Source organism: Mercenaria mercenaria, chromosome 5 (assembly GCF_021730395.1).
Source record: "Mercenaria mercenaria strain notata chromosome 5, MADL_Memer_1, whole genome shotgun sequence".
NCBI lineage: Eukaryota > Metazoa > Mollusca > Bivalvia > Venerida > Veneridae > Mercenaria > Mercenaria mercenaria.
In genome coordinates this window covers 15184406-15212031 of record NC_069365.1, presented here as the reverse complement: position 1 = coordinate 15212031, position 27626 = coordinate 15184406, and the positions used below count along the sequence as shown (strand labels likewise).

The following is a 27626-nucleotide window of genomic DNA, read 5'->3' as shown; positions in this document are numbered from 1 at the left end:
CAGTTATCCATATTAGCTGGTAAAAATAATATTTTACAAAAAGGTCCATATTAATGTTAACTTATGTTATGTTATTGTATTATGATGACATTTTATTTTGCTCTGTTTACAAGAAGTTTGTTCAGTAAATGAAATGATTTAGTTAAAACTTCAACTGAAAAGTTATATGTTCTAATTTAATTTTCGTTTCAGCGAAATAAGGCCATGTATTTAGCATGTTGATAAGTAATTTGGTGATATATAAACAGATATGATGCTCAGAAAGTGTAATTTCTTTATACATATATCCAAACAGGTACAATGTTCAGGAAAAATATATTGCTCTGTACATATTTTCCAATCCTGATACATTGTATTCAAACAGGTTCAATGTTCAGAAAATGTAGTATGCTCTATTCATATTTTCCTGATATTCAGACAGATTCAATGTGCAGAAAATGTATATTGCCTTATACATATTTTCCTGATATTCAAACAGGTTTAATGCTTAGAAAATGTATATTTTTTTTATACAAATTTTCCTGATACCCAAACAGGTTCAGTGCTATGAAAACATATGTTGCTCTGCGTATAATACTGCATATATAATTTTCTGATATTCAGTAGGTTTAATTTCAGAAAAGGTTTAATACTCTGTACTTATTTTCCTGATATTCAAACAGGTTTAAAATGTCATCGTAATGTACTGAAGCCAGAGCTTGATGAGGATGATGATGACAACATGAATGACTCAGTGGTAGCGCTGGAATGGGACCTTCTGTCTGTAGACTACATACTGGTGTGTAACTCCCAGACTGGCATACGCCTGGTGGACTCAACTTCCTTGTCCATGATTATGACCTTTCAGTTACCTAGTGCTGCTACCTCAGTGAAGACATTATCTTGGATCTCTTCAGCTCCCGGAATGTTCATTACTGGTGGTATGTTAATATTACTACTCTTACAGCAAAGGCACTTCTTTTAAACATGAGTGTTATACATAAACATTTTATTCTAGAACATTTTATTTGAAATAAACACTTCTTATCATGCATTTATCATAATATTTTGAATGAAATGAAATATACTCTAAGGAAGTTAGATCATAGATAAATTTTTAATGACATAGGAAATAGTTGATTTATAATTTTTTTCATTTTAGATAAGTTAAGAAATATTTGCATGGTAATTAAAACCTTTCTCAAGTCCATTTCCTTGAAAATCCTGACCTGATCATATGAAGAAGTGTAATTATGAAATGAATCAGCAAAATTTGAACCTGAGTTTCCTGATGAGCAACATATCTACAAGGCTGTACCTCCATTTATATGAAAATATTCACCTAATTATTTTAGTGACAGTGAGTGAGTGTGATCAAGAAAAAATCTCAAATGTGAAAAATATAATGCTTTCTGTTTCAAAGATTAATTTGATTTTTCTCTTTAGATGCAATGAGTGGAAATCTTCGAGTATGGAATGTCTCGAAATCAACACCAGTAGAAAATATAAGAGTGAAAAAGACGGGCTTCCATGCTTTACAAGTTATCTGTGATAATAATAGACAAAAATTGACAAAATACTCAGAGAAAAGCACCAACCTAAATCAGAAATCTTCCACTAGTTTGGCACAAAATCCTTCAGTGGTAAATTCTGCAAACTTTGCATTGCCTCCTGCAAGAGTTGTATGTACATTCCTGGATGGTGGGGTTGGGCTTTATGATCTTGGTCGAAGAAAATGGGACTTCCTCAGAGAACAGGTAATTAGTTTTAGTAGGTTCATTTTTCACTGAGTTATTAGCCTTTAATTATTCAACATGAGTATACTATACTGAGCATCATGTCTTCTCCAGAATATTTCCTAGCAACCTTGGGCTGGAATTCAGTGAAAATTCATAGGAAGCTTCACTCTCAAAGGGAGACAGCCATATTATCTTCATAGTCTAGTCGGATAATTAAACTCAGTTATTGTCCTTTAATGCATAGGTAAACTATAGTGCCACCCTTGTCTTCAGTATTTCTCAATGAATTCCACTTTTGTGCTTTTAAAAGTCAATATTCATACTTAATATTTTCTTGCTTCATCCTTTTTGGAGCAAGCTATTTCTACTGTTTAAAAAGAGATTGCAGTGAAACTGTTGACTTACGATCACCTTGAAATATTCACGTGTCTGACATATATCGTCTGAGATGGGGAGAATTTGTTCCACCCGTATGCCACCCACACACCCCTCCACCCTAAAATGTATTTGTACTTAGTTAAATTAAGGGTCAGTTATATTGCAGAGTTGTATGCCCTTGGATTCATACAAAGGGCATGATAGTCATCATAATGAATTGCATCCATTCAAGATAGGTATTCTTAACCTTTTACTGGTAACTTTGAATTTTGGGACGATGGTATCATAATTTTGTCATTTATCCTAAATACCGATACATCCTTTTGAAAGATTAAACATACAAATGTTCAGAATTTTATATTTTATGTTTTATGTACTGACTAAGTTGATTTTCAGGGTCATATAGAGACAATATTTGACTGCAAGTTTTGTCCTCATGACAGCAATATATTGGCAACTGGTAGTTTTGATGGTACAATCAAATTATGGGATACCACAACCTTTACTTGTGTAAGTAATTTACAGTATGCTTATTACTTAATTTCTACATACATTATCGTATACTGAAAAGTAAGAATAAAGAATAACAACACTTCACAAGGCTACTGTAATTAAAGTTTTTTTAAAGCTTAAATTTGCATTTTCAAGTTAAGTTGAACTACAAAGGAACCTTAAATGCAAATGCTTTCCATATTGATTGAAACAGTTTCATATAATGATTATACACCATCATTTGTATATCATTCATTCGATGAAAATGCATATATAATAAAATGTTTATTGTGGACTTAAGAATATTGTTATAAATTACATAGTAGTATATTCAGAGACTAGATAAAGCTATTGCTCACTCTAATTTATGGGTATCTGTGTCCCAGTTTGTTAGCTCACCCAAGCAATGCTCAGGTGAGTTATTGTGACCTGTTATAGGGACTGCATTTTACACTAGATCTTCATGAAGTTTTATCAAAATGTTTGTCTGGATAAATTCTAGGTCATTTTCGAATTTGGGTCATCTGGGGTCAAAAACTAGGTCACCCTGTCAAATCAAAGAAAAACCTTGTGTATGCAATAGTGGCTGGATTTTACACTGGATATTCATGAAATTTTATCAGAATGTTTGTCTTGATGAAATCTAGGTAATGTTTGAATAAGGTTTATCTGGGGTCAAAAACTAGGTCACCCAGTAAAATCAAAGAAAAACTTTCTGAATGCAATAGGGACTACATTTTAGGCAGGATGTTCAAGAAATTTGATCAAAATGTTTGCTTTGATGAAATCTAGGTCAGGTTCAAATATGGGTCATGTTGGATCAAAAACTATGTCACCTGGTCAAATCAAAGAATAACCTTGTGTATGCAATAGGGGCTGCATTTTTCAGTGGATCTTCATGAAATTTGATCAGAATGTTTGTCTTGATGAAATCTAGGTCGAGTTCAAAAAGGGGTCATCTGGGATCAAGAACTAGGTCACCCAGTAAAATCAAAGAAGAACTTTCTGAATGCAATAGGATCTACATTTTATGCAGGATGTTCATGAAATTTGATTAAAATGTTTGCTTTGATGAAATTTAGGTCAAGTTCAAATATGGGTCATGTTGTGTCAAAAACCTGGTCAAATCAAAGAATAACCTTGTGTGTGCAGTAGGGGCTGCATTTTTTCGTGGATCTTCATGAAATTTGATCAGAATGTTGTCTTGATGAAAGCTAGGTTGAGTTCAAATATGGGTCATGTTGGGTCAAAAACTAGGTCACCTGGTCAAATCAAGCTGTTCTCAGGTGAGCGACATAGGACCATTTGGTCCTCTTGGTTATAATAAGCATTATTGGCAAAGTTTCATATGCAAGGTGGTATTTGTTAAGCTATACACAGTAACCACTTGTTGGAATGGATCAGATCATTACACACTTGTTCACTGTGTTAATATGACATGCATTTCACAAATTTTATTTCATGAAGATATACCCTTTTTTCAACTTAGCAATCTTATATCTCATTAAGCATCATAAGTGGGGGAAGATGCATTAGTGTTGCCTCTTTTTAAATTGTTTGTGTCTATGTTCTCATTATTTCAGCTTTTTTACTGGCAAGGCTTTTGAATAGGTGAGTTTTGGTTTTCTTAGACAGCTCTTGTTTTATTGTTGTTGGTTAAACCGCCTTGGTAGCCCAGTGGTAGAGCGTACGCTTCGAGTGCGGGAGGTCGTGGGTTCGATCCCCGGCCGCGTCATACCAAAGACGTAAAAAAATGGTACTAGCAGCTTCCTCGCTTGGCGCTCAGCATTAAGGGGATAGTGCTAGGACTGGTCAGCCGGGCGTCAGTATAATGTGACTGGGTGGGGTATCATGCCACGTGTCTACAGCATGATATTCCAGTGAGGCAGCACTATAAAGTTGGGCATTGTGCTCACTGCTACAAGTAGACACCGTTGTTTATATGACTGAAAAATTGTCGTAAAAGACGTTAAACCCGAACACACACACACACACATTGTTGTTGGTTATTTCAGGTTAATACATCTCCTGGTAATGAGGGTATTATATACACAATATCCTGGGCTCCTTCAGACCTTAACTGTATTGTGGCGGGGACATCTAAGAACGGTATATTTATATGGGACATCGGGAAAGGCAGAATTGTCAAGAGATTTTCAGAGGTATTTTATTATGAAATTTAGTGAAATAATGCTCATGATCTGTTTTAGCTTAGTGAAATGTTTTCAAATTCTACACGTAAATTTGGCAACATAAGGTGAACATGCATTGCATTTTCGTGACTCTAGTTTACATTTTGTCAAATTTATGCCCCCTGTTTGCATTTAGAAATTTGGCAGAGGTGTCGCATGTAAGCACTGATATCTCAGGAACTGTTGTACTGAATGTTTTTAATTCTTCATTAAAGTTAAATCATTAAATGACTATTCTGAAACTGGTTCAGTGTCTGTGGCTTACATTTTATGACATTATGCTCCATTTTCTGCATAAAAAAATTCATAAATCTTTTGTATTTTAGTTAGTTTTATTTGGAAAGGATTATATTAATATGTTAATGTGTAAAGGGTTCATGCTTTTCAACATTATTAAAATGATTTGTTCAGTGTAGTGTGATCATGTGTAATATTTTAGTACAGTCGTCATTGTTTCAAGAGACCACTCATGGGACTGCTTAATGGAATGGTCTCTTAATGAATTTTAGTCAGATGAAAAGAAAAGTTGTTTAACTGTTAATGTAACTGTATTTATTATGAACATACATGTATGGTTTGAAAATCTGTTTAAACATCGTGAACACTTTTCCAAGTCTACAAACTGTGAAAATTATGGCAAGATTGTTTGTCAGTTCGACTGATACAAAGATTAATTGCATTCTGTCACATGCAAAACGTACTCGCTAATTACACAGATGAAGAAATGTTCGGTAGAATTTTGGTGCCCAGTCGCTTAATAGATACTTTTGTCCAATATTTTATCTGTCGGGACTACATTAATGTGGTCGCTAGTCGTTTAATAAAAAAGTCGTTTAATGGAATGAATTTATGTACTGAAAACTTTCGGGAGGGATTTTGACCGGTCATTTAAAACAAAAATCACTTAACAGAGGTGGTCGCAAGTACAATGTCGACTGTGTGTAGTTGCAGTATAGTCAGGGTGTTCTGTTATGTGTAAGTATTATGTGTTCATGCGTTTTAGTATGTACAGACTGATATGGTCACTGTGGTGTTTTCATGTGTAATATGCCAATGTGTTATTTGTTCAGGTGTTTCAGCATGGACAAAATGCTATGTTCTCTACTGTGTTCATGTGTACAGGCGTAGTAAAATGCAGTGTTCACTGGGGTCCTCTTATGTTTCAGCTTGGACAGAATATGCTATGTTCACTATTGTGTACATGTGTTCTAGAATGGTAGGAATGGTGTGTTCACTATTTTGTACATGTGTTTTAGAATGGTAGGAATGCTGTGTTTACTATTTTGTACATGTGTTTTAGAATGGTAGGAATGCTGTGTTCACTTTCTTGTACATGTGTTTTAGAATGGTAGGTATGCTGTGTTTACTATCGTGTACATGTGTTCTAAAATGGTAGGAATGCTGTGTTTACTATTTTGTACATGTGTTTTAGAATGGTGGGAATGGTGTGTTAACTATTGTGTACATGTGTTCTAGAATGGTAGGTAAGCTGTGTATACTATCGTGTACATGTGTTCTAGAATGGTAGGAATACTGTGTTCACTATAATAATTGTGTACTTGTGTTCTAGAATGGTAGGAATGCTGTGTTTACTATTGTGTTCATGTTCTCCAGTATTGTAGGAATGCTTTACTCACTATTAATTATTATATGCATGTGTTTCAGCATGGATGGAATGCTGTGTTCACTAACATGTCCATGTTCTCCAGTATGGTAGGAATGCTGTGTTTTCTATGGTGTACATGTTCTCCAGTATGGTAGGAATGCTGCGTTTTCTATGGTGTACATGTTCTCCAGTATGGTAGGAATGCTGTGTTTTCTATGGTGTACATGTTAGGAATGCTGTGTTTTCTATTATGTACATGTTCTTCAGTATGGTAGGAATGCTGTGTTTTCTATGGTGTACATGTTCTTCAGTATGGTAGGAATGCTGCGTTTTCTATGGTGTACATGTTCTCCAGTATGGTAGGAATGCTGTGTTTTCTATGGTGTACATGTTAGGAATGCTGTGTTTTCTATGGTGTACATGTTCTCCAGTATGGTAGGAATGCTGCGTTTTCTATGGTGTACATGTTAGGAATGCTGTGTTTTCTATGGTGTACATGTGTTTCAGCATGGACGGAATGCTGTGTTCACTGTAATGTGGAATCAGAAAGACTCCAGAAGGATCATGTCAACGGGGGCTGATGGCTATTGGTATATCTATTTTTTATACGCCCGAAGGGACATATTATGTTATACCCCTGGTGTCTGTCTGTCCATTAGCAATTTTGTGTCTGCTCTGTAACTCTTGAACCCCTTGAAGGATTTCAAAGAAACTTGACACAAATGTTCACCACACCGAGACGATATGCAGAGCACATGTTCTAGATGACTCACTTCAAGGTCAAGGTCACACTTAGGGGTCAAAGGTCATATCAGTTTGTTTCATGTCCGCTCTGTAACTCTTGAACTGCTGGAAGGATTCCAAAGAAACTTGGCAAAAATGTTCACTACACTGAGACGACGTGCAGAGCACGTGATTCAGATGACTTGCTTCAAGGTCAAGGTCACACTTAGGGGTCAAAGGTCATATATGACTTTGCTTTGTGTATATTGCTCTGCATTGCAGTGCTCTTGTTTTTATTTGGCAGATCCCTTTTTTGTTCGCTTAGAATAAATTTTGTTTGAATTACTTCCCTTTTATGTTACTATAAATAGCCGTTTTGAAACTTTTTTATTATTGACTGTAGGGAAAAACTGAGACCACTTTTCTGTGGTACAACATGGATGTTACCTCCAATTTTTAGGTGTATTTTGACATACCTATACCTGGAAAGGATTTTTTTGTGGACTTTGAATATTTTTTTGTGGACTTAGATTTTTTTTTTGAAGTTCTTCCCTTTGTTGTTCCAGTCCTTTGGGCTCCAACAGCTAACCTAACAGCAGTTAACCTAACCACTGTTCCTGGATTCTATACCAGTACAAACCTGTTCTCCGCAAGTAACTGCCAACTTCCCCACATGAATTATCAGAGGTGGAGGACGAATGATTTCAGACAATGTCTTTTATCAAATCGTCACAGAGAACTTAGCTCCGCCCGAGGATCGAACTCGCGACCCCGCAATCCATAGACCAATGCTCTCCCAACTGAGCTAAGTGGGCAGGCTCTCATCCTCTGATGTAACCCTTATGGCATATATTTCCCCGCTTGGCGGAGCTCTTGTTTCATTCTTATCTTCATACTGCTGAAGTAATGAAAGACATTTTCTTTGAATTGACAAGGTTTAGTGATGAATTTGAAATCTGACAATGAGAAAAAATTATAAAGGAAAAATTCTTGATATCTACAACTTAAAACAAATGTTTTGGTTATTTTGAAAAATTATCAGCACTAGTGCCAAAATAAATTCTCTTTGAACTTTTAAAGTCCATATTCAAAGCTACCACAGATTAAGCCAACATCAGTAATTTAGGGATAGTGAAATAGTTTAAGGGCTTGAGCTAAAATAAATATTTTTCCATTTAAACATCTAATCTATTAGAATATAAAATTTTATATAATCTGATCACATCTGTTTATAAAATTGTTTTATTTTTAAAATTGTAATACTTTCAGTATAATAAGACAAGTAGATGGGGAGATAATACAGAAATACCGACATCCTGCGGCCATTTACGGGTGTGATTGGAGTCCACATAATAAGTAAGCCTGTTAAAGTTTGTTTTATTTTTCAAAGATTAAATTAACATTAATATATCAGTAATTTGTAAGAAGCATCATGGGATCTTCTTCTACAATAAATAATTTTATAAATTCTTTTATACTCAGAATGCAACCAAGCAAAGTTGTAGAGTGCAACCAAGCAAAATTGTAGAATGCAACCAAGCAAAGTTGTTCAATGCAACCATGCAAAATTGTAGAATGCAACAATGCAGCCAAGCAAAATTGTTGAATGCAACCAAGCAAAGTTGTTGAATGCAACAATGCAACCAAGCAAAATTGTTGAGTGCAACCAAGCAAAATTGTAGAATGCAACCAAGCAAAATTGTAGAATGCAACCAAGCAAAGTTGTTGAATGCAACAATGCAACCATGCAAAATTGTAGAATGCAACAATGCAACCAAGCAAAATTGTTGAATGCAACCAAGCAAAGTTGTTGAATGCAACAATGCAACCAAGCAAAATTGTTGAATGCAACCAAGCAAAATTGTAGAATGCAACCAAGCAAAATTGTAGAATGCAACCAAGCAAAGTTGTTGAATGCAACCATGCAAAATTGTAGAATGCAACAATGCAACCAAGCAAAATTGTTGAATGCAACCAAGCAAAGTTGTTGAATGCAACAATGCAACCAAGCAAAATTGTTGAATGCAACCAAGCAAAATTGTGGAATGCAACCAAGCAAAATTGTAGAATGCAACAATGCAACCAAGCAAAGTTGTTGAATGCAACAATGCAACCAAGCAAAATTGTTGAATGCAACCAAGCAAAATTGTAGAATGCAACCATGCAAAATTGTAGAATGCAACAATGCAACCAAGCAAAATTGTTGAATGCAACCAAGCAAAGTTGTTGAATGCAACAATGCAACCAAGCGAAATTGTTGAATGCAACCAAGCAAAATTGTAGAATGCAACCAAGCAAAATTGTAGAATGCATACAAGCAAAGTTGTAGAATGCAACCAAGCAAAATTGTTGAATGCAACCAAGCAAAGTTGTTGAATGCAACAATGCAACCAAGCAAAATTGTAGAATGCAACAATGCAACCATGCAAAATTGTTGAATGCAACAATGCAACCAAGCAAAGTTGTTGAATGCAACAATGCAGTCAAGCAAAATTGTAGAATGCATACAAGCAAAGTTGTAGAATGCAACAATGCAACCAAGCAAAATTGTAGAATGCATACAAGCAAAGTTGTAGAATGCAACCAAGCAAAATTGTAGAATGCAACCAAGCAAAATTGTTGAATGCAACAATGCAACCAAACAAAGTTGTTGAATGCAACCAAGCAAAATTGTAGAATGCAACCAAGCAAAGTTGTTGAATGCAACAATGTAACCAAGCAAAATTGTTGAATGCAACCAAGCAAAGTTGTTGAATGCAACCAAGCAAAATTGTAGAATGCAACCAAGCAAAATTGTAGAATGCAACAATGCAACCAAGCAAAGTTGTTGAATGCAACAATGCAACCAAGCAAAATTGTAGAATGCATACAAGCAAAGTTGTAGAATGCAACAATGCAACCAAGCAAAATTGTAGAATGCATACAAGCAAAGTTGTAGAATGCAACCAAGCAAAATTGTAGAATGCAACAATGCAACCAAGCAAAATTGTTGAATGCAACAATGCAACCAAGCAAAGTTGTTGAATGCAACTATGCAACCAAGCAAAATTGTTGAATGCAACAATGCAACCAAGCAAAGTTGTTGAATGCAACAATGCAACCAAGCAAAATTGTAGAATGCATACAAGCAAAGTTGTAGAATGCAACAATGCAACCAAGCAAAATTGTAGAATGCATACAAGCAAAGTTGTAGAATGCAACCAAGCAAAATTGTTGAATGCCACAATGCAACCAAGCAAAGTTGTTGAATGCACCAATGCAACCAAGCAAAATTGTTGAATGCAACAATGCAACCAAGCAAAGTTGTTGAATGCAACAATGCAACCAAGCAAAATTGTAGAATGCAACAATGCAACCAAGCAAAATTGTAGAATGCAACAATGCAACCAAGCAAAATTGTTGAATGCAACAATGCAACCAAGCAAAATTGTAGAATGCAACCAAGCAAACTTGTTGAATGCAACAATGCAACCAAACAAAGTTGTTGAATGCAACCAAGCAAAATTGTAGAATACAACCAAGCAAAATTGTAGAATACAACCAAGCAAAGTTGTTGAATGCAACAATGTAACCAAGCAAAATTGTTGAATGCAACCAAGCAAAGTTGTTGAATGCAACCAAGCAAAATTGTAGAATGCAACCAAGCAAAATTGTAGAATGCAACAATGCAACCAAGCAAAGTTGTTGAATGCAACAATGCAACCAAGCAAAATTGTAGAATGCATACAAGCAAAGTTGTAGAATGCAACCAAGCAAAATTGTAGAATGCATACAAGCAAAATTGTAGAATGCATACAAGCAAAATTGTACAATGCATACAAGCAAAGTTGTAGAATGCAACCAAGCAAAGTTGTAGAATGCAACAATGCAACCAAGCAAAATTGTTGAATGCAACAATGCAACCAAGCAAAGTTGTTGAATGCAACTATGCAACCAAGCAAAATTGTTGAATGCAACAATGCAACCAAGCAAAGTTGTTGAATGCAACAATGCAACCAAGCAAAATTGTAGAATGCATACAAGCAAAGTTGTAGAATGCAACAATGCAACCAAGCAAAATTGTAGAATGCATACAAGCAAAGTTGTAGAATGCAACCAAGCAAAATTGTTGAATGCCACAATGCAACCAAGCAAAGTTGTTGAATGCACCAATGCAACCAAGCAAAATTGTTGAATGCAACAATGCAACCAAGCAAAGTTGTTGAATGCACCAATGCAACCAAGCAAAATTGTAGAATGCAACAATGCAACCAAGCAAAATTGTTGAATGCAACAATGCAACCAAGCAAAGTTGTTGAATGCAACAATGCAACCAAGCAAAATTGTTGAATGCAACAATGCAACCAAGCAAAATTGTAGAATGCAACAATGCAACCAAGCAAAGTTGTTGAATGCAACAATGCAACCAAGCAAAGTTGTTGAATGCAACAATGCAACCAAGCAAAATTGTTGAATGCAACAATGCAACCAAGCAAAATTGTAGAATGCAACAATGCAACCAAGCAAAGTTGTTGAATGCAACAATGCAACCAAGCAAAGTTGTTGAATGCAACAATGCAACCAAGCAAAATTGTTGAATGCAACAATGCAACCAAGCAAAGTTGTTGAATGCAACAATGCAACCAAGCAAAATTGTTGAATGCAACAATGCAACCAAGCAAAGTTGTTGAATGCAACAATGCAACCAAGCAAAATTGTAGAATGCATACAAGCAAAGTTGTAGAATGCAACAATGCAACCAAGCAAAATTGTAGAATGCATACAAGCAAAGTTGTAGAATGCAACCAAGCAAAATTGTTGAATGCCACAATGCAACCAAGCAAAGTTGTTAAATGCAACAATGCAACCAAGCAAAATTGTAGAATGCATACAAGCAAAGTTGTAGAATGCAACCAAGCAAAATTGTTGAATGCCACAATGCAACCAAGCAAAGTTGTTAAATGCAACAATGCAACCAAGCAAAATTGTTGAATGCAACAATGCAACCAAGCAAAGTTGTTGAATGCAACAATGCAACCAAGCAAAATTGTAGAATGCAACAATGCAACCAAGCAAAATTGTTGAATGCAGCAATGCAACCAAGCAAAGTTGTTGAATGCAACAATGCAACCAAGCAAAATTGTTGAATGCAACAATGCAACCAAGCAAAGTTGTTGAATGCAACAATGCAACCAAGCAAAATTGTAGAATGCATACAAGCAAAGTTGTAGAATGCAACCAAGCAAAATTGTTGAATGCAACAATGCAACCAAGCAAAGTTGTTGAATGCAACAATGCAACCAAGCAAAGTTGTTGAATGCAACAATGCAACCAAGCAAAATTGTAGAATGCAACAATGCAACCAAGCAAAATTGTTGAATGCAACAATGCAACCAAGCAAAATTGTTGAATGCAACAATGCAACCAAGCAAAATTGTTGAAAGCAACAATGCAACCAAGCAAAGTTGTTGAATGCAACAGTGCAACCAAGCAAAATTGTAGAATGCATACAAGCAAAGTTGTAGAATTCAACCAAGCAAAATTGTTGAATGCAACCAAGCAAAATTGTAGAGTGCAACCAAGCAAAGTTGTTGAATGCAACAATGCAACCAAGCAAAGTTGTTGAATGCAGCCAAGCAAAGTTGTAGAATGCAACCAAGCAAAATTGTTGAATGCAACAATGCAACCAAGCAAAGTTGTTGAATGCAGCCAAGCAAAGTTGTAGCAGACTTAGTTTGAAAGATGACCAGTCTCCGAAATAAGCTTGAAATTGAACTCAAAAACACAATTCAGCATAATTACTGCTGATCCTTTTTATTATTTTTTTTGAAGAATAAGAAGGAAACATTTTTCATCCTAAAACTTTATCAATATATTTGTCAACAAAAAAGTTTTAATGAAATACCAGGTGAAAAAACATCAAAGAAATTATGTTTTTCTGATTTTGAAAGCTGTGCTATGTCTGTTTGTTTTTTCTTTGTAGGGATATGTTAGCAACTGGATGTGAAGACAAGAGTGTTAGAGTGTTTTATACTGCTACAAGTTCTGAACATCCTCTCAAAGTATTTACTGGTTAGTATCATCTAAATATGAAAATAAATATAAATGAATCAGTTCTGTAAAATCAGTTCTTTTCGTGAGGCCAGAAGTTTGCTATTTCTGAAATAAGAATTAGTTGATGAAATAGAATAGTTGCGATTTAAATACACGAAATATTTAGGACTGTTTATAGTGATAACAGAACTCTTGTGAGCACTTACATTTGCTAGTATAGTCTGCAAATGTAGCTTAAATAAAGCCCTTGTGAACATTTAAGATTTTGTTTGTTTGTTTTGGGTTTAACGCTGTTTTTCAACAGTATTTCAGTTATGTAATGTTGGGCAATGAACCTAACCAATTTCTTGGATGTACCAGCTCACTTGCCCCTCATCGATGTGGGTTCGAGCTTCATTATGGGCGTTGAATTCTTCATGTGAGGAAGCCATCAAGCTGGCTTACGGAAGGTCGGTGGTTCTACCCAGGTGCCCGCTTATGATGAAATAATGCATGGAGGGGCACCTTGGGTCTTCTTCCACCATTAAAAGCTGGGAAGTCGCCATATGACCTATCATGTTTCGGTGCGATGTTAAATCCAACAAAAAAAAAAAAAAAAGGATGTACCAGTACAAACCTGTTCTCCACAAGTAACTGCAAACTTCCCAACATGTATTGACATGTATTAGAGGTGGAGTACAATTGATTGCAGACTCAATGTCTTTTATCAGATTGTTATGGAGAACATAAACCCCCATCCGGGGATCGAACTCACAACCCCACGATTTGTAGATCTGTGCTAAGCGGGCGGATGTTACACCTTTCTCCAGTATTGAATGGATGATACAACCTGCTTAGCCCAGTAGAGGTTTTGGGACTACTGGACGAAAAGTCATTTGTTTGATCTTTGGATTGAGATATGATCCTTTTTTACAACAAGACTGAAATATAAATTTCTTCATCAGATAATGCTGTTCGCTCTCTGTTTCATTGAGATGGAAGTTGTATTTGTACAAAATGTAGATTTTAATTCTATGAAGTTATTTGAGAAGGTACTTAATGTAAAGTTGAAGAACTATTTATTGCATCAACAAAACAAGAAATGTATAAAATAGATTTAGTAAGTGTGTGTATATAGTGGGCAGATTGATTAAAAGACAAAGTGTGATATATTACTGGAGAAAGTTTTGGCCTATGGCCATTGAATCTTATAGAGTGATTGCCTGTAGATGACACCTATTGCTTTTTGGGTTGAAAGGACAAAGATCAAGGTCAGGGTTATCCTGTCACTAAAATATCTCTTGTCAATACTGACAGAATGATGTGACAAATGGCTATCAAAGGTCAAGGCTGATTGCCTGTTGTCAAAAGGATACTCCTACAATTTTGTTTGTCAGGTGGTCAGAATTCAATCTCACACTGACCTTGAGACTAAGACATGTTGCATAAAGCGGTCTTGTCAAGAGAAAACAATAATAACATTCAGTATTTCAACATTACTCTGTCATATTACAGGGCACACAGCAAAAGTGTTTCATGTGAAGTGGTCTCCCCTGAAAGAAAATCTTCTCTGCAGTGGATCAGATGATGGGTGAGTTTTTTTTTTTAATGAAAAATAGCAACACTAAACAATGAAATATTACATAGTGTCAGTTATTGTTCATTCCTTGCAGTTGTTTAAATATTTTAGGTTAATTTAGTGACAATGTTTGAATCACATGTTTCTGTAATTTGATCCAATTTTGTTGGATATAGTCAGATATCAGAAAAGAATGTTGCATAAGTTAACAGCGCAATGTTTAGAAGTAAAAAATCTGATGAAAATAATTTTGACTGCTTTTATGAAACATAAAGAATTCTGAAATTTTGAAGTAGTTAATCCCCTACTGGTGAAACACCAGAGGGGACATTAGGAATGCCCTCTGTCTATCTGTCTGGAAATCTGGATCCTGCAATTACTCAAGAAGTATTCAAGGTATGTTCATAAAACTTGGTATGTGAATAGAGGGCAGTATATAGATTATGCTTGTACATAACTTATGCATATAGGTCATAGGTCAAGGTCACTATTGAACTTCAAGTAAAAATTGTTTCCACTCCATAATTTTTGTATGCATTGATGGATTATCTTAGTACTACACACAAACCTTCCCCATGATGAGACAGTATGTTAACACATGATCTATGCTTGTCGGTTAAAGGTCAAGGTCACTGTTAAGGTCAAGTAAACATTTGTTTCAACTCCATAACTTTTATATGCATTTAAGGATTTTCTTACCACTACAAGCAAATGTTCCACCAGACAATATGTTGCATCACAGGAACCTGAAATTCTATCCATAAACCAACACAAGTCTTTATAAAAAAGACCCACTCTCTATAAAAGAATAGAGGTTTTTTTTTGGCTTATGAGTAGAACTTTAGGTTCCTGTGGTTGCATCCATGACCCATGCTTGGTGGTCAAAGGTCAAGGTCACTATTGAAAAGCTTGTTCCTTAGCTTCACACAAGTTTTCCACTGGTAGGGGACTTCTGTATTGCCACTGCAATACTCGGTCACTTGTTTTAACTGCTGCATATGCTAATGGAATTGCAATTCTATCTATTTTAGCACTATCAGAGTGTGGGACTATTCACAAGATGCATGTATATGTACTTTGTCTGGCCACAAGGGGCCAGTAAGGGGCCTACTTTGGAACTCGGAGATCCCTTATCTGGTTATCTCTGGAAGTTGGGACGCCAGTATAAGAATGTGGGATATCAGGGAAGAAGGAAAATGCATACAGGCGATAGCAGACCATGGAGCTGATGTGTATGGTAATAAAATATACAGGAAACAATAAAATATAAAAAATAACCCCAATGACAGATTTCCTTTGTACATATAGACCCTGTAATTAAATATACGGAACTATTACTTACTGTGAAATCATTAATATTCGTGGGGGACTAATTTTCGTGGATTTCGTGGTTGAGTCAATCGACGAAATTTAATCCCAACGAACAAGTAAAATTCCCATTCATTTTATGTTCAAAAGTTGAAATCCACGAATTCATATTCCCACAAAATTGCTGTTTTGACCAAAACCAGGAAATTTCATGCCCACAAAATTAGCATGATTTTACAGTATATGACATTTACTTACCACATGAGTTGCCTGGATCCTTTATTTAAAGGGATCTCTGTGACTGAGTGGTTAAGAATTCTGACTGAATTGACTGTCCCTTAACCACCATGGGTTAGAAACCTAGCTAAGGGTTTAAACTTGTTCATGTGAGGAAGCCATGCAGCTGGTTTATGGAAGGCCCATAGTTCCATCTAAGTGCCCAGCCATGCAAGAAATAATGCAAGTAGGGACAGATAGGGTCTTCCTTCAACCATTTAACCTAAAATTGCGTCTGTGATATAAAATCCAGTCTAAGAAGTTGATCCTTTACTATAATTGCTTTCATGGTTGATATTTATAGGATTAACATGCCATCCTGCTCGACCATTCATCCTGGCTTCCAGCTCTAGAGACTCTACAGTGCGACTCTGGTCCCTGGCTTCCCTGGCACAGCCAATAGAGATCAACATACTGGCTGGGAAACCTTGGACACAGATATTGGGTACCATAGGTAAATGTTGCATTTAGGATAGTTACCTAGATAATTGAAAAAGATTTAAAATTTCATTAAAGTCACACAAGATAAATGTGAAAATTCAGCACAAGACTTAATGTCTTTTATGAAGAAGTTGGGTAACATCCAGCCTATTGTTTCTGTTCCAAGCAGCATATAATATTATCTCAGTAAGTGTAGGTGCAGCTGGGAATATCAGGCTTGAGGATAACTATTTAGGAAGTAAAAGGGCTGCCCTGAGTAACCACCTAAAAAGTTACTATTCCCATCTGCACTTTCAATCAGTAATAATTGAATCATTTTCTTGCATGCCATATTCAACAAATACTAGCAAAAATATAATTAAAATCAGACCAAATATTTGATGGTATTTCAGAGAGTGTGATGACACCAAAACAAGAGCCATTGTTAACAGGTCGAGTTTCTAGAGAGTTAAAGGTGGAGGCTGAAGAGTTTCCTAATGATGCAAGAAATAGAGTAGTCAAGTTCTTCTCAAAGTTCTTCAGGGTGGGTAGCATTTCTGTTGATTAGTTTTGGTGCTAAATAGGATGTTGACTGTTCTTTTAAGCCAAAATGACAAAGGTCATGGGTAACAAAACTGTGTCTGGAGATTAGCCCCATATAACAGCTTTTATCATCAGTCAGTTTAAAGCTTTTACTACTGGATTAAGACCTCAAGTGGCTCTCGTTTCAGGCATAATTGGGCACACAGCCAGTCTTGTTGAAAGATTAGCCAGATAAATCCTTTTTTCTGGCATATGCAAGACATGGTTTTTGATTTAGATGTCCACTACATGGCCAAGTCAGCCATGGGTATTTGTTATGCAACTTTACACCTTATAAGTTATATTTAACACTATAGGCTCCTGCTGGAACCCAGAATCTATGGGAGCTAGTGTCTGTGGTGAAAGGTCTTGATGACACTCTACTGTCACCAAACTACAAGAAGGGCATTCTCCATGTGAAACATCTCATTAGACATAACTCTGTGAGTACTTTACATTTTCAACTTTTTTGCATAAAGAATTAGCTTTTACTAAAGAAAGTAACTGCATTGTATATATGTTGAGGCCCACATGGTAGATGGGGACACCCTATGTGTAGCCTCTAAATAAAGTCTTTATCCATATCTCTGCATTTTGTTGAAATTATAGTAATTTTTGTACTTAGGTCAGGTCAAGAGCTGTTAATTTTACATCTTGTGAAAATTATATCCATTTTTAACATGGAAAATTGGTATTCCTTAGTTAAATATTTTAGGTCCACTTTTCTTGAACACTATAGTTTTGAAACTTTATGCAATTTTTTCATCATCAAAAGGTGAATAAGGCCTCAAACTTAACTGGTATCTTGCATAATGCCCTACATCAAGCACTTGCAGATGAGCATTAGCACCCACAGGCAGTGGACTTGGCCTTGTTTAGCAGAGTGACTGTCCTAATCAGAACTTAAACTAGGATAAATTTGTAGAGGCAACTTATTGAATAATGGAATATTGATTAATCACACTTAAGGTTAATATGTTGTGATTGAACGAGGTAGATATAGGATTCAGTTGGTGAAGACTTCATATATACATGTACAGTATAAAACATTAATATAATTGCATTTTGACATTCACTGAGATAATCTTTTATCTGTTGTTTGGTAATATCCGAAGATGTACCATTTTGCCAGTGATGTATAATTTTTTTTTCAACTTCATTTCCCGCCGTTTCGTTCCAGTCAGAAGCTCAGCAGCTAGAGATGGCAAAGTTAACAAAGTTTGGTGGTGGCATAGGGGCTCGATCGAAGGAGGACCGGCTGAGAGATGCTGCAGAGATACACCTGAAGACAGGTAACATCCAGAGATACTGTGAGTTGATGGTGGAGCTTGGAGAGTGGGAGAGGGCGCTTGCAGTGGCTCCAGGGGTTTCATACACCTACTGGAAAAATCTGGCTAACAGGTATATAATAATGGGAGTTAGTAATGTGTTTAAAATGAAAATTTGTGGGTGTTGGCAAATTTAAGGTATTATGATCTAACAGAGTGCAGCTATCAAATGTAGAAGTAATTTTAGTGAAATAGGTGATTTGGTTTTCAAACAAAATATTTACATTTCTGTTGAGTTTAATATAACACCAACACAGTTATAGGTCATGTGTCAACTTTCCAGCTGTTCTTGGTGTAGGAACTACTATCTCCTCTGGGCCACCTGAATGGCTTTCAGATTCATACTTTACTGTAAAGCCAATTTGATTTATTGAATTCTAACTGAAATAGTTCACTTTAAGATATTCCAAGTATTTGATGCAAGAGGACAAGGATTCAGCAGCAGTGTACTGCACAGCGGTAGGAAACACAGAAATGTTGGTGGATTTTTATGCGTCTCGAGGTCAGATGTCTGACGCGGTTCTCACGGCCCAGGTGGCTTGTGAGGGGCTTGCACCAGGCAGAGGTGATATGAGTAATGAGAAGGGACTGTGCAATGGATGGGAGGAGCCATCAGAACAACATAAACAGTAAATTATAGTGAACTTTTGATTTGCATGTTTCTGAAAAGGATGTTTTCTAAAATACACTGAAATGTCTAATGTGGCAAACACTGAATTTTTTTTATTGCACTAAAGTTGCTGTTAAATGCAAATTTTCAAAGCACAGTACAATTTTAGTACACAAATGATATAATGGCCTTTTGGTTGGAAGTACCTTAAACAGATTGAACCCCAACTGGTTTAGTTCAGTTCTGTGAAATCATTAATATAGGTGACAATTAATTTGTATGGATTATGTGCATGTTAATGAAATAAAATCCTGATAATGATGAATAAGTAAACATCTCACTGGTTAGGTTAACTGACTGTTCTTTAAGTGAAACAATATTAAAAACTGTGTTAAACTAAACAAAATAGACAAATAACTAAATAAGTTGAAGGTACATTTGTTTCTGTGTAGGTTGTTGCAACAGACAGTAGAAGATTGGGCAGCATGGCACTCACTGCATGGATCACCAGTTCTTGCTGCATGCTGTTTTCTAGCTGTTGATAACCCACAGGTTTGTTTGATATTTGGTTTTTAGCTCACCTAAGCACCAGGCGCTCATGGTGAGCTTTTAGGATCTTTGGTTGTTTGTCCTTGCCTGTCATCCAAAATTTCTTTTAAGGACAGCTCCTATTAAACCACTCTTAAGCCAAACTTCGCTGGAAAATTTCTTGGACAGACCTCTTTTAAATTCTTTCAAATCTAGGACATCCTTGCAGAATTTTTGTTGCCATGGTGACAAAAAAGAAATGCTTTAAAAGTCTTCTTAGAAACTGCTGTCCTGATTTCAAAATAATTTCATAACAATGTTCTTTAGTTTTTAGGTGAACCTCAACCAACTTATTTAAAGTCATTTTGATTTGCTAAAGCCTTATCTCCAGGAGTGGAGGTATTGCTGTATCGAAAACATTAAAAATCTGCGCCTGAAATCATTAGCTTGATTTGAGTTGTTTTTGTTTTAAGCTCACCTGTCACGAAGTGACAAGGTGAGCTATTGTGACCGCGTGATGTCCATTGTGCGTCGTCAGTCGTCCGTCGTGCGTCAACAATTTCTAAAAAAATCTTCTTCTTGAAAACCACTGGGCAGAATTACACTAAACTTCACAGGAATGATCCTTGGGCGGCCCCCTTTCAAAATTGTTCAAAGAATTGAATTCAATGCAGAACTCTGGTTGCCATGGCAACCGAAAGGAAAAACTTTAAAAATCTTCTTGTCCAAAACCACAGGGCCTAGGGCTTTGATATCTGGTGTGTAGCATCATCTAATGGTCCTCTACCAAAATTGTTCAAATTATCCCCCTAGGGTCAAAAATGGCCCCGCCCCGGGGGTCACATGGTTTATATAGACTTATATAGGGAAAACTTTGAAAATCTTCTTGTACAAAACCACATGGCCTAGGGCTTTGGTATTTGGTATGTAGCATCATCTAGTGGTTCTCTACCAAGATTGTTCAAATTATCCCCCTAGGGTCAAATATGGCCCCGCCCTGTGGGTCCCAAGTTTTACATAAACTTATATAGGAAAATTTCTAAAAAAATCTTCTTTAAAACCACTGGGCAGAATTACACCAAACTTCACAGGAATGATCCTTGGGCGGCCCCCTTTCAAAATTGTTCAAAGAATTGAATTCCATGCAGAACTCTGGTTGCCATGGCAACCGAAAGGAAAAACTTTAAAAATCTTCTTGTCCAAAACCACAGGGCCTAGGGCTTTGATATCTGGTGTGTAGCATCATCTAATGGTCCTCTACCAAAATTGTTCAAATTATCCCCCTAGGGTCAAATATGGCCCCGCCCCGGGGGTCACATGGTTTATATAGACTTATATAGGGAAAACTTTGAAAATCTTCTTGTACAAAACCACATGGCCTAGGGCTTTGATATTTGGTATGTAGCATCATCTAGTGGTCATCTACCAAAATTATTCAAATTATCCCCCTAGGGTCAAATATCGCCCCGCCCCGTGGGTCCCAAGTTTTACATAGACTTATATAGGAAAAAAAGTTTAAAAATCTTCTTGTCTGAAACCACAACACTTAGACCATTGATATGTGGTTTGTTGCATTGTCTTATGGTCCTCAACCAAAATTGTTCAAATTGTACCCCTTGGGTGAAAAGAGGCCCTGCCCTGGGGGTCCCAAGTTTTATATAGACTTATATAGGAAAATGCTTTAAAAATCTTCTTGTCTGAAACCATACGACCTAGGCTTTTGATATTTGGTATGATGCTTTGTCTAATAGTTCTCTACCAAAATTGTTCAAATTATGCTCCTGGAGTTAAAAGAGGCCCTGCCCTGGGGTCACTTAGTTATTATGTGAGTTATATAGGAAAAATAGTTAAAAAATCATCTGATCCTATTTCCAAGACTGTTTAATTATAATTACCTGATGACCCCAAGTAATATGATGTCACTTGACTGTGACCTTGACCTACTGACCTACTTTCTTGTTTTTTAATATACAGCCTTGAAATTTTGATGACATACACAGTTTTGCACATAAAACTGAATTTCATTGACCATGAATGTGACCTACTGACTTTCTTAATATTTTATCATCAGTTTGACATTTGAAACATGTAGCTCATATTACTCAGGTGAGCAATCCAGGTCATCATGACCCTCTTGTTTTACCAAAGTATCTCTTGGTTGACCCTCTTCCAAAGTCCTACATGGTATTTTGATTTGTCTAAAAACATCTCTTTTAACTATATAAACAAAAAAGAACTTTAAACAACTTCGCAACTGAAATTTGTTTTGGGGTAACCCTCTAACATATTCATGCAAGTTGTGTTGATTTGTTAAGAAAGTACTGCAGCTAGAGCATGAGGCTAGTTTTCTGTTTATGGTTATAGTGAAAACTTTAAAAGTCCTTATTTGAAACCGCTTACCTGATTTCAAAATAATTTTACTAAAATGTCTCATTAGTTAATCCCCTACCAGATTCCCTCAATATCGCTATATGAAAAACTTAAATGCTTCTTTGAAACTGAAGGCTTTGTTTTAAAAATAATTTCACACAAGTTTCCTTTGGCAATCTTTCACAAAATCATTTTAGTCATTTGCTTCATTAAAAAACATGGCCACACGTAGGGTTAGGCAGGTTTTCCTTTTATGGAATCTTTTAGAATCCTCTTGTCTGAAACTACTGACTTGATTTCAAACTTATTTCACACAAATGTTCTTTGATTTATTGATTAATTTGAATCTCACCAAACTTTCTCATATTACCGTAGAGACGCATGTATAATGCGCAGTTTTTTTACCCCTGGGACCACACCCGAATCGTGGGTGTGCATAATACACAGGTATAGACAATTTTCCAACTTCAAAACAAGTTTGTTACCGATGTTCGCCATTTTGGTAAAGGGAAACTACTCCCCGCGCTTACTGTCACCGCTAAAATCTAAGATTGCCGTTGCGTTCCGTAAAAGATCGAATGGTTTATTTTTCTTTCAAACAAAATTAATTTCATATAAATTTAAAAGTATTTTGATGAAAGAAATGTTAATAAATTACAAAAATTATGATACTAATTAAAGATCGAGAATTATCTTTAACCGAGATCAAACTGTGAACAACATAATTGACACGAGGTGACACGTTAATTGCCGGTAATTACTGGCTATTTGATTGTGACAAAAAGACTATCGCACCTTTTGTTATTGGTTTGAATTGAGAAGCTCATGTCATTTTGAAAGATACCATTCCGAAATATTGAATCAGCTGCTGTTTATTTATTCAAAATAGTTAATTAAAAAGGTAAAACAACAAATAAAACAATATTTTACTGGTTTTATTTTCGAGAAAACAAAAATAGATAGTACCGCGAGACTGATGCTGCTCTCCGCCACGGAAATAAGATTTATTACCGGTGTCGATGTTACTTTCGTTTTCCATCCACCTCAAAATTGACCAAAAATGTTTTTTTTTCCCCAGGATTTTGGGCCAAAATCGGGGATGCGCATTATACACGGGTGCGCATTATACATGAGTGTCTACGGTATTTTGCTTTGTTACAAAAATATTGTCACTGAAAGCGGATCGACAGGGCAAGTTTCCTTTGCTATTATATAGCGTAAACTTTGAGTTTTATTTCAGAAACTGCTAACCAGGAATTTAACATTATTTTACTGAAATGTTCCTTATGGGGACCCTCTACAAAGAGTTTTCAGAATATTCCGATTTGTCAAAAAACATGATTGCAGAAGGTGTAGTCACTTTACCTGTATGTATACACTTGAAGCTTCAAACATCTTATCTTCAGAAACTGCTGGTCCAATATTGAAAAATTTACTGAATTTATACCAAGCTTTTTTTTCCTTCAAATTACGGCCACCAGAGGGCATAATGGCTTTAATTTATTATGTTGATAGTGTAAATAAATAGTTGTTCAATTTAAAAATAATGTCACAGATAATATCCCTGCACCATCTTTTATCCACATTGTTCAAGCAAGCTGTGAAACTCAGTTGAGCAATCTAGGACCATCACAGCCCACTTGTTTTGTATCATAGTTCATAATGTTCATGTATTTTGGCTGAGTTTCAGATTTTTAAATATCTAAAAGAGGCGTTACACTTATAAACAGTCTTACATTAAAAATAACTAGGAACCTTTGTCCTGAGTTAAGGTCTTTGGCTTCAAATCTCTTGCCCATCACCTCTGTCAGTTCAAAGTCTGCTTAGGTCATCAAATGAGGAAGCCATCCAGGTGGCTTGCCAAAAGTCAGTGGTTCTAACTGGGTAATTGAATGATTTCAGAAAGCTATGGGCAGATTGATACAGGGTAATGAGTTGGAGCTGGCTGTTGCCATGGGAACTGTACTTGGTAACCTTCAACAATATACATCTGTTGCCTTAGAGATGTTGTCAAGGAGATGTGAAAGACTAGGAAAATGGTAAATCATTTGCTTATGTGATATGTACTGGGAACTGGACAAAACCGCTACCATGGACTTTTGATAGGCTGACACATCCCATCTCACTGTTTAAACTTTGAATGTGAAAAGTTGAGTGGTTTTGTTGTATCTGTTCAGAATCATTGGGAGGATTTTATTTTCTTTAATATTGTAGTGGGAGGGGTTTTGTCCACCTTGGAATTCTAGTAAGAGCTAGGGGTTTTGTCCAACCTGTAAAAATGGTGAGTGTGGTTTTGCCTGCTTCATCAAAATTACTGACAGCTAGGTTTTATCCAGGAGAAGTTATGTACTACATGAATGTTTACTCCAGGTAAAGTTCAGTGTGTATATTTAATTCTATATATATGGATTGTTCAACTTTTTTCTATGGAAAGTCTTCTTTCCAAAATAGAAAACATTATGTGTACACAAGTTTCTGTCCAGAGTAAGACACAATAAATGGATATGTTTTATAGCTGACAGGCCGTATGTATGCTGCTTTCTCCTTGATTCGAGCCTTTTAAATCTTTCAGCGTTGTGCATATTTTTGTAAACCTGTTCAATTAAATATTTTTTTTGTTTTTTGTTACAAAAATCTTTGGATTTAACAATGGGCAATAAGAATTATAATGTTATCATATTTTATATGTATTTTTTGCACGAGACTGAAAGAGGTCAAACTCCACATCATTTTAAACTTTCTCATCGAGTCGAGCCCTTTGTTTGGAAGGTCATTAAGTGTTAATGTTTGCATATTCTATTTCCATAAAGCAAATTTCTATCAAGATTGACTTAGTGTTCACTGACTACAAAAGTTGAAATATGCTCGGGATGCTTTTAATTTGAAATTTGGGCGCACAATATTACCAAATATGTAATATCCTTTGAAATAAGGAATTTTTGATGCAAAATATTAAAATTGGAATTTACTCAAATTTTCAGTGGTTTCATGTCTAATATTTTCCAAGACATTTTAAAATGTAAATGACACAAGTTTCTGATGGAAGAACATGCTACATGAGCATGAATTTTACTAAAACACAAGGGCTCGAATCGATGAGAAAGCTCGAATCGACGAGTAACAGGCATACTGTGAAATCATTGATATATGTGGGGACTTGTTTTCATACATTTCATACTTGAATCAATTAAATCTCAACAAACCAGCAAAATTCCCATTTGTATTATGTACTAAGGTTAAAATTGGTGAGTTTATATCCACACGAAGTAGCCATTTGGCCAAAACCATGGAATTTCATGCCCACCTAATTAAATGATTTCACAGTATTATTGCTGTCAGTGACCTCTGCAGATCCCTCCTCTTTAGTTTAAAATTACCAAAGGCTTTAAAGATGGTCATTCTGACTTTGATGAAGTAATGGATTCATCAACTTTAATATCTGATCATTTACACTCATTTGGGCTCAATGAATGGGTTGTTTAGTATATCAGATTTTCACTGGAAAAAAATATTTTTTTAAGTTTGATTTTCTATCCTGGTTGTCCACCTAAGATTATTTTTAACATATGTACATTTGTATAAATTAGACTGGCATACATTGTCTAATGAAATATATGAATATAGAACAGTTTTTTGAAGGCATCACCTGTGTCATATGTATAGCCGGGACTTTAAGTCTACTACTGTGTTTTTTTTCAGGGAGTTAGCGATTGATCTGTTACATCAGATACCAGATAACCGAATATTGTTGGCCAAATGTTGTTCAAGATGTGCCCTGTCTAATGATGAAATTAATGGTCTTCATAAAAGGGTAAGTCGGGGCTGATGGTATAAATGTAGTAGACCCATAATAGCAGTCTGCAATTTCAGTGGGACTGTGTACTAATGTTTTCTATTTCTGCATTCTTTAGTTGTAAAAGTAACTAAGCAAGCATGTTTCCATCAAAATCGGAGAATGTAGACATCGCATATGGAGAATTTGTAATTTAAGATTTGCTGTTTGTCATAACATGTTCACTGCTGGTTGCAAGTGCACTATGTTGGTTTTCTCATGGTGCGGCTCAAATATTCCTTTGCATTTTCTGTTACGTAAACATTACAAAACTTTATTTTAATTTCAGGCTCATCTGCCACCTATAGTTGAATGTTTTCATGAGGCAGAGAAACTGAAAAGGAGAAATGATACATTTGAATGTGCAGTGTTCTATCTCCTCTCAGCTTCACCAGAATTAGGTTTAGAACTGGGAATGGACTATGTTAAAAGTAAGTGACTTTTTGTCCAGAAATGGTAAATACAGATTGTACAAGATTTAGTAGTCCAAAACTCCTTCTACGGCTTGGTTAAATTGACTAGAAGTACCATTTTCTTATACAGTTGGAATGATTAAATATGAAGTTAGGTGCTTCCTGTCAAAGGCAGTTGGGGTCCCTAAGCTTAGAAAAGCTAATCTTTTATTTTTTCCATGTAAGCAGATCATTTGAATACTCAGTGTATATTTGCAGAAAGACAAATGCAGTCATTTAGGTATGATGGCATAAATGTTACATTTTACATGTACTTTGAGCTGTGTTATTAAGCTATTGAAGGCATATACAAACTTAAATCATATAGACCAGTGCACATGGAGATCTGGCCCTATTGTATGATGAAGCTCATTTCAATCATTCTTTCCAGAATCTGTGAGCAACTTCCATTTCAGCATTATAATATATGGCTTGCATTTCACATGCAGTTGTTAATCCATCTGTTGATGATGATTCCAAAAAATGAAAAGAATTCATATTCCTTATTACTCAGTGTAATAATTATTTGTATTGTTATACAAGTCATGTAAAGATGTCTCATATATACCAACATATTGTTTTAAAGTGCATAAAGGGCGTACAGTTAACCATCATCTGTTATTAGGAGTATGCAAACATGCTTTGCAGCAGATGAACGTTGGTTCCAAGATTTGTGTATGAGAAAAACCTGGTCACTTACAAATAGATTCCGACACACACCTGCTTCCAGATAACACAAATATACATAAAAAAAGTCATAATTAATGTAATTAGGTTGATAATCTCACATTATGGACGGCTATTAGCATTCAACATACAACCATTATTATTACAAGTATTTTGATAACTTGGGTTAAAGAAAACATAGCTAAAACAGTTCTATATTCTATTAGGTTTTCTTATATAAAAATTGTGTTCAAATATTCAACCGTGTTTGAAAAGCTGAGACAGTCACATAACCATTTGACTTAATCTTCCTATGAAATGTGTTGTATACTTTGCAATGATTACTCATTTAGCCAGATATTTAATACAAGGCCAGAGTACATTTATCTTTATTTGGCCTGGTGTTTAGATTTCTTTGCACTTCTACCTTGTCTATTTGGTTTGTTTCGTCAAGTGTGTCTGTTTGATTCTGTAGTATACCTTTATATCATTGAGAAACAACCAAGTTATGAAAAATCAGTTTTATCGAAGACTTTATCTCATTCGAGAAAGTT

The 27626-nt window shown here is 35.7% G+C and overlaps 1 protein-coding gene across 1 annotated transcript in view; it reads left to right on the top strand.

The window, feature by feature from the left end:
• The window catches only part of LOC123558123 (WD repeat-containing protein 17-like), a 55213-nt gene that overhangs the window by 13444 nt on the left and 14143 nt on the right, over positions 1 to 27626 (top strand). The window contains exons 4-21 of the mRNA XM_053542766.1: positions 663 to 920; positions 1426 to 1736; positions 2493 to 2606; positions 4604 to 4750; positions 6894 to 6976; positions 8379 to 8465; positions 13072 to 13160; positions 14637 to 14712; positions 15732 to 15937; positions 16589 to 16738; positions 17118 to 17248; positions 17604 to 17729; positions 18467 to 18687; positions 19016 to 19243; positions 19677 to 19776; positions 24025 to 24161; positions 25822 to 25933; positions 26244 to 26385. Coding sequence (XP_053398741.1) covers positions 663 to 920; positions 1426 to 1736; positions 2493 to 2606; positions 4604 to 4750; positions 6894 to 6976; positions 8379 to 8465; positions 13072 to 13160; positions 14637 to 14712; positions 15732 to 15937; positions 16589 to 16738; positions 17118 to 17248; positions 17604 to 17729; positions 18467 to 18687; positions 19016 to 19243; positions 19677 to 19776; positions 24025 to 24161; positions 25822 to 25933; positions 26244 to 26385 — 2718 coding nt within the window. The remainder of the gene's footprint in view (positions 1 to 662; positions 921 to 1425; positions 1737 to 2492; positions 2607 to 4603; positions 4751 to 6893; positions 6977 to 8378; positions 8466 to 13071; positions 13161 to 14636; positions 14713 to 15731; positions 15938 to 16588; positions 16739 to 17117; positions 17249 to 17603; positions 17730 to 18466; positions 18688 to 19015; positions 19244 to 19676; positions 19777 to 24024; positions 24162 to 25821; positions 25934 to 26243; positions 26386 to 27626) is intronic.